General features: G+C 35.6%; 1 protein-coding gene across 1 annotated transcript in view; it reads right to left on the bottom strand.

The window, feature by feature from the left end:
• CNTNAP2 (contactin associated protein 2) overlaps positions 1-8,746 on the bottom strand; it is a 1,871,002-nt gene that overhangs the window by 865,063 nt on the left and 997,193 nt on the right. The window contains exon 9 of the mRNA XM_046668987.1: positions 498-647. Within this exon, the coding sequence (XP_046524943.1) occupies positions 498-647 (150 nt within the window). The remainder of the gene's footprint in view (positions 1-497; positions 648-8,746) is intronic.

The raw sequence follows: 8,746 nt of genomic DNA, 5'->3' as shown, positions 1-8,746 counted from the left end.
TAACACAGTCAAGGCTTCAAATGGTGCAGCCATGGCCAAGACCTTGGGGATAACATAACCTCATGAGAGAACCTGAGTTAGATTCACCCAGCTAAGCTGCTCCTGAATTCCTGATCTAGAGTAACTGTGAAATAATCCTTGCTGTTTTAAGCTATGAGAGTTTGGGGTAATTAGTTAAACAGCAATTGGTGGTTAATACACAATCCAAGAAGCTGAATATTGAGGATAATATTGTGAGAATGAATGGATTCAGAATCTCATGCTTTCTATCTCGAATATTTGAATTGAACAAGAAGAATATGGTGATATCATATTAATACCTTTATCATGAAGAGATATAAATTTGCCACTCTTTTTAGCTCAATGAGATTATAGAATATGTTTGTTTTTTCCTGAGTTCTACTGAGTCCATTGAATCAAACACTTTGTAATCAAACTTCATCGAAACTCCATTGTTAACAATGTACTAGTTAACCAATAAAAAATGGTAGTCTTACCTCCAAAAAAGTACTTCTCGCCTGTTTTAACTTGAAGAGGACTATTCGTTCGAACGGCTGAAGCCTCATCACCATCAATGGTGAGAATGGCAAAATTTTCCTTAGCTAGGAAACGAACTTCATGCCACTGTCCATCGTTCAACCCAGAACCTGTGAAGTACAAGATAAAAGTCAATTTTGTTTTCTTAAGATGATTCAATTTAAAACAATTTTTAATATCAACAGTCAGAAATATATAAGTAAAAATTATGTTCATCTCAAAAAATTCAGTGTTACTTATAATTCATATCTCATGTTTCTTTAATATCATAAGTGGCTCTATCACCTGTTGGATCGAATAAGGCATAACATAACCGAATCAAGTAGAGAATTGATATTAATGTGCCATTGGGGAACTTTGGAAAATGAACGAAGTAAATAAAGTTGTTTGGAAGCTGACGATGAACTATTTTGATATAATAGCTTATTTTCTGGTTAGCTTTATTAGACTCCACTCTCAGATAAGAAAATGGATTTATAACATTTATCTATTGTCTCTCTCCATTTTTAAAAACTTTTTTTGTACTGTTATTTTCTCTCAATAACCACATTGGGCAAGTACAGTTTATAGAAATTAAGGACTAAATAAATGTGTGAGCATGTGTGGTTATTTGTGTTGACGACTATTAAACATGGGAAAAAATACCAGAATTATCCAATTATTTATATATAAGACATCTTTACAGTGAAATAAAACAAGTAAAAACCAAAAAAATAAATCAACACTCCCCCCACCAATAATCACACTTCACTGTTGCTTCATACAAAGATCTTTGGAAATAGAAATTCTATGGAGCTCTCCATTAGACAGACAATAACTTAAAGTTTCTGTTTACTTTTTGTTCATTTTACCAAGAATAATTAGAAAATTAAGGAGCAAACAGAAAAAGAGTAGCCATTGAACATAAGTATCTGGAAGAGTTTAAGAAATATTAAGATACAGAGAAGTCCAAGTGATTTTCTTCAACCTTCTAAAGGCCTAGGCTATAGCAAAGGGAAGAGATTTTGTTCTAACCGACTCCAGACAGAATAATCTAGAATCCATAGGTAGAAGTTACTTGAGGATACACTACAGTTTCACAAAAAAAAGAGAAGCTGAGCAGGCAAAGGCATCCAAAAATGGAATGTGGGTAAATCAATGAAGCACAGACGACAGCTCCAAGCCTCTGGTCAGAGGTCTGCACACCACAGCTAACGGGTCAAACTCGGCCTGCGGCCACCTGTTTTTGTACGGCCTGAGAGCTAAGAATAGTTCTCACATCTTAAATGGTTGAAAAGAAATAAAAAGAAAAATACTATTAAATTACATGTGAAAATTATATAAAATCAAATTTGAATGTCCACATAAGGTCTAACTGGAATACAGCCAAGCTTGTTTATTTACATGCTGGCTGCCTTACAGGTGGCATCAGAGGCTGCATGGCCCGCAAAGCCTAAACTATTTACTGTGTGGTCCTTCACAGAAAAAGCATGAACCAGTGGTTTGTTTATGCTATTAGACAGAAATACTATTTTAAAGAAAAAATAGCCCTGCTGGAGCTTAGAAGACAGTCACAAACAGGTGGTACTGACTGACATTACACAGGTAAATATCATTACAAGTGATCACCCTCCAGGAACATTTTTTAGGATTTTCAAATTTTAATTTAGTAATACTTCTTCAGCACATTTTATCACTGGAGGAAAATAGAAAACTCCTGCTTTAAAGTCATCAATACTAAATAATTTCCAAATTATGAAATGTATAATATATACGAACATATATTTATATAAGTTTTTTGTACTGTGAAATTGCTATGCAAACGTACAGGCTTGTTCTAAGACCAAAATCAGTGAGCTGTGAGGCAAGCAGTAGTGTTTACGGAAACACTCAAGTTCATTACTTCTCAAGTAGGGTACTTTTGGGGTCTCCCGCAGAATTGATGCATCTTCATAATAATATTTTTCTTTAATGTACAAAACTGGGTTTACTGTTGATCAACCATAGACATATGCATGGTTCTGGATTTTGTTTTTAGCCTTTACAATGTGATGAACTCTTCTCTGAAACACAGTTTGGGGGCATGGATCCCAAGGACATCATGTTACAATTGTTCAGTCTCAAAATTTAATCCTAAATAATCATACACCCAGAGGAAGTCATTTATAAGATATTTTCAGCTGACAGATCTTTCTGTTCTAAATGGTAAACTAGAAAGCTTTTTAAAAAATTCCTATGAAAATGTCATCACAAAAGCAATTTATAAATGGAACATCATCAGCTTAATTGTTCATGGAATAAAGGTCTATTATTCCAATCAGATTAAAATTAAAAGGTTACCTTATTTTTTCAAGAAACTTAATTACAAGAGAAATTGGACCCTAGATAAAAGCAGCCTTGTTGATAGCAGCCTCTGCTGCATTCTGAGCTTAAAATGTGATTCCTATTCATTTTAATTCCAATTATTATTTTGAACTTTTAATGTTAATCATCAAGAGGTATGCCTCAGCAACTTATGATAGGAATCGGGCTCCAAAATATAATGAAGTTCATTCTTCAATGGGGCAAGAATGATCCAATTGCTCAAAAGAAAATGTGCTGCTTCTTATAAATTTTCTTCATCCACAGGTATAAAAAATAACAGCCTGAAGGCTCTCACTAGAGAAGAATCTAAGTGCATGACCTCTTCATATGTGAGTATTTATGGATACACTGTTCTAAGCTCTACATACTAGTCACTCTGCGAAGTAATTTACTTGTATTTGACTCATTTGTACTTCACAAAAAAAATTTGAAAAATTACTATCCCCAATAAATAGGTGAGAGAACTGAATAAAATAAAGTTTAAGCATCCTATTGCTGGTGAATGGCAGAACTGAGAATCAGAAGGCAGATATATCTAGTTCCAGAGACTGAGTTCTTACAAACAAAAAAACAAACAAAAAAACCAAACAACAACAAAACATGTTATATAGCTTTTGTGCACCTGTGATCAGAGTTCTCTTATAGCGTGCGTGCACACACACACACACACGCACACACTTCCATTTGCCACCACCCTGGAGGGGAGCTCAATTTCTGAGGATATCCTTGTCTCATATAGCATTAGGGCTATAAAAAAACTGAGACTCCATCTAGTTTCATCTGCCAACTTTCAGCATTTGTGTCATCAGATTTTAGTTGTATTGGAAGATTCCACTACTACATGTCTTTTTTCTTTCTTTTTCTTTCTGAGGAAGATTAGCCCTGAGCTAACATCTGCTGCCAATCCTCCTCTTTTTTGCTGAGGAAGACTGGCCCTGAGCTAACATTCGTGCCCATCTTCGTCCACTTTATATGCGGGATGCCTGCCACAGCATGGCTTGCCAAGCGGTGCCATGTCCGCACCTGGGATCTGAACCAGCGAACCCTTGGCCGCCAAAGCTGAATGTGTGCACTTAACCGCTGAGCCCCCGGGCCAGCCCCAGATATCTTTCAGTACTTTCTTACATTCATGTTTTTCCCTTAAAACTGTAATTTGAGTAGAAATTTTATAAGTTTGAGAAACCAATTCTACCATTTTTTGCCTCAGGCACATTAAAATAAGCTCATTTAAATGGTATCCATACTTTGGGAAACTCTGAGCAAAGAGAACTTTGTGTTCACTCCTTGCATTTTGTAATGAATGCATCAGTGATCCTGAACATGCTATGTTGTTCGTTTGTGGAGCTGAGACCCTAAGGTAGACCTTTTGGCCTCAAATAGTAGTATTTCCCACTATTCAGAGCTCAGCTATCAAACTTTAAGATATACAAAAAGAGGATGCCATAGTTTCAGCATAATGTCCCTCTGCTTGCATCCATTGCCTCCAGGGCAAGGGAGACCTGAACAACTCTGTGTGAAACGTGGACTAAAATAAATATACGTGACCTCTCCTGCAAGCCTGCTCCAGAGTGAGTTTTGCCTTCATCATTTCCTGGGCCATTTGTCACTTGGAGGAAGTAGTGTAGAATTAGTTTTGCTTCAGAGAAACTATAAGGAATAGCCTCTTTAAGGAATTTGTTAAAAATTAACAATAGTGTTTGGCAATATTTAATTCATATGAAACAGAACATCAATGAAATTTAAGAGCTTTTGGAATTCAATACAGTCTTGCATCATGTAACAATGGGGAGATGTTCTGATAAATGTGTCGTTAGGCAATTTCATTGTTGTGTGGTCATCATAATGTGTACTTATACAAACCTAGATGGTATAGCCTACTAGACATCTAGGCAATATGGTACTAATCTTATGGGACCACTGTCATATATGTGGTCCATCGTTGACCAGAATGTCGTTACGTGGCACATGACTGTACATTAAATTCATTCAGAATACCACAGTTGATCAGATCAATACTATAAGATATATACTTACAGTAAATACTAGTACATTTATTCAGAAAAAGCAAGTATCATCATCCCAAGTTTTATTAGACATTTGTGAGTCAAAAATAACAAACAGCACATCACCAAACAAGATTAAGGCAGCACTTCTCATTTGCTATTAAAGAGATGGTATTCCTCCACCCACTATTCTAGAGCCAAAAAAACGTCCCGGGGAATAGAGAGACTCACCAGGGACCCATACTCCCAGATGCAGTGGGATCTTGGTAACTAGACAGTGGCTCAGGGCCAGATCAAGAAAGAAGGATGCTAGTTATTGATACATAAAAAAAGAGACCTGTGTCTCACTTGACTGACATTTCCTGAGAGCCTCATATGTGCCTGGCGTTATCTACACACGCCATATGTGTCACTGGAGTGACTCTTCTCAATAGTGAGCAGTAACACAGCAGAAGGGCAGGAAACATAGTGAGGCAGTTAAGAGGACTGATCCAGGAGCCAGGCTGCCTGCCTCTGCTCTGCCCCTTGTGAACCTGGGAAATTTATTTAGCTTCTCTGGGCCTCAGCCTTCTCTTTTCTAAAATGCAAATCACAGCATCCCTTTATAGATTTGTTTTGAGGAGTAGATGAACTAGGGTCTGCATAGCATTAGAACACTGCCTGTCACCTTGGAAGCAGTATATCTATATCCATATCACTGAGCCAAATACAAATAAAGCCAGAAAAAATAAAGAAGTTTGATGAGTCCCATTTAACAGAGAAGGAAGCTGAGATTTAAATAGAGCACTTTTTCTTTGGGTGGTATTCCATTGCAATCACAAATATTTGTGTAGTTATAAATAAACGTTCTAAACAAGACAGCAAGATAATGAGTCAACGTGATCATGAATATACACATACGAGACAACTGAAAAAAAATGTGTCCTAATGTTATGCTAATGGATACTTGAAGTTTAGAAAAACATGTCAAGTGACAGCATTAGACATGGGGAAAAATTCCTGTATTCAAACATCTTAGAGGTGAAGATGATTTGTTCTGCAAAAATGTGTTAGATGACTCACAAAGTTATGACAAAGACACTGATGTTAAAGCTGCATGTGAAGAATTTAGAACAAAATCATTTCCAAAAAGTCAGAATGGAAAATAAGCTTTCCAAATTATTTACATACATAATTTTAAAAACACACAGTAACTAAACAAATATTATAGACATTTTCACCTACAGCCCTAAAAGTTTATATACGTAAGTTAGTCAAAATGTACTCTTAATTGTCTTGTTGGAAAAATAGGGGATTGCGTTATATTTGGGGTCATATTCTATTCAGGTACATATGTAACATACCCCATAAGAGGTGGAGATAGGATTAGAACCCTGGAGTGTTTGACTTAGAGACTCACCCCAGAGGGGCAGAAAAGCACAATGGACAGAGCATGGACTCCGACATCAGACTGTCTGGATACAAAACTCATTTCTGCTCACCTAATATCCGGGCCTTCAGCTAGTTAACCTCTTCATGCCTTAGTTCCCATCTCTATTGAATGGGAACAATGAAAGTATTGACTTCATAGGGCTGTGGTGAGGAAGAAGTGCATATAATTTAGAACAGTGCCCGGCACATAGTGATCACTTAGTATTAGCTATTGTGTCTTACTCAGTGAGTAAGCGTAGCTCTCTAAGTATCAACTTGGGTTGTCGTACTTTAATTAATTCTATAAGCATTAACTATTGTGAAATGATTAAAAAATGGTTTCCTTTATGAATAAATACCCTCCTTCCCCATATTAATCCAATAGTGCAATATCAGTGGTGAAGAATTTGGGGACTTGGGAAGGTAGGTCCCAATATATCTCTTGTTAATATCAGGGTCAATTTTTAAAGCCAATTTTGAGCTATACAATAAAATCGTTCTTATTCCTTCACGGTTACAGATCTACTGTAACTATGAAGATCTTCTCATCCAAATGTGTTGTTTTCCAAATAGATTGTTCAGTAGACATGGTTCTGAATGTCTGAGGAACATTTCCAAAAATTAAACCAATTCTGCGCAAGGGCTTCTCATGGTGACTAACTTTGACGAGACTGATATAAACTGGCGTAGTACATATTTTCCAAAGTATTTTTCTTTTAAAAATATACACTATTGCAACAGTTTTGATTTAATTTTACACTTAAAGATTATTTGATGTTACTCTATAATACTGGTACTCTATAATAGATACCCCCAGTTATTCATTAATTCATAATGATAAAAACTTTTCAACTGTACCTTACAAAAGGAAACCAGTATTTTTACACAGAGAGTTTTTAACCTAAAAGAACATCTTTGAAACCATATTCCAGTCTCTGGTCTTAATTCCTTCATAAAATAACTAAATTGTTTTATAATATCTTCTCTAACAATTCCCTAACTTATAATTGTTAGAAAAACTTGTTTTGTATGCAAATGTAAAATGTTAAGGAAGCATATTCCATCTAGGCTGTCTTTCTAATGGTATTATTTCTAAAGTAAGATTCTTGAGGTGGTTGCTTTGATTGAACAAGAAGAAACAGATGTTATTCTTATTAGAGGCAAGAAGAAAGACTGGTTTAATGAATATTGAAAAAAAGAAAGTATTTAAAATATAGCAGCAACCCAAGATGTAACAAGCATTTGAAAATGCTTCAAATAAAATTACAGCAACTAGAGTTTTCAGCCTTTTGCTCAATATTCAATCTTGAGAGAAAAGTTTCCTAGAATAGGAATCCACTTTTAGGCAGTTATAGTGTTCTCTGATGTGCTAATGATTTATCTCATAACTTATCAGTTATCTGTTAAGCAACAAAAATAAAAAAAAGGAATATACATTTCTATATAAATATGCCATGTACTATTTCTTATACCATCTATATAAATTCCATATCATAAGGAAACTGATCCAATTTAACCTTGCGCACCTTTACATGCCAATCCAAAACACTTTATAAGTATGATCAATTGCAATCAGACAGAACATGTAATAAGGAGCTTCAGCAGAAACAAAATATCTTTTTTTTTTAAGCTGAAGAAACTGCCAAATGCTTTGCTGTGTAGGGGTAGAGAGAAAGTCACTGGGACCACGTGTTTGTTCTGAAAGAATCACTTGGATGGAAACTTTACATTAGCCAATACATTGGGGACAGTACACTCATACCATTTTTATATGTTGCTAGAACGAATTCGTTTCTTTCAGGCACCCAAACTCTTCCGAGAAAGAAAGGGCTGAAGTCAATAGAGTTCCTTACCTCACCTGCAAGTTGGAGCCATGTGGGGAGTTTTTACAGTCACACACTGAAACCTCCAGATCATTGCTTCGGGAATTAAAGACCTAAACAAATGGCGATGTACACCATGTAATCCGAGTCAAAATCCTAACACTAGTCTTCGTAGAAACAAAAATAAAAGATTCTAAAATTTATAAGGAAACACAAAAAACCTTAAATATTCAAAACAATCAAGAAGAAAAACAAAATTGGAGGACTTATCTGATTTGAAGGCTTGTTGTAAAGCTAGAGTAATCCAGAAAGAGAGAAAAAAGACTTATACATATGCGGTCCACTGTTTTTTGACAAAGGCACTAAGGGAATTCAATGGAGAAACAAAAGGTGGTGTTTTGTTTATTTGTTTTCTTTTGTTTCAAAAAATGTTGCTGGAATAACCAGATAAATACAGGAAGGAAATGCATCTCGATGTCTACCTTCTACCACACACAAAAATTAATTCTAGATGGATTTCAGAGCAGAACAGAAAATCTCGAACCATAAAGCTTCTGAAAGATGCCATAGAATATCTTCAAGACTTTAGGGTTAACAGATTTCCTAGAGGGCATCAAAATTGCTCGATAA

The sequence above is a fragment of the Equus quagga genome, chromosome 8 (assembly GCF_021613505.1).
Source record: "Equus quagga isolate Etosha38 chromosome 8, UCLA_HA_Equagga_1.0, whole genome shotgun sequence".
NCBI lineage: Eukaryota > Metazoa > Chordata > Mammalia > Perissodactyla > Equidae > Equus > Equus quagga.
This window is presented reverse-complemented; position numbering and strand designations above follow the sequence as displayed.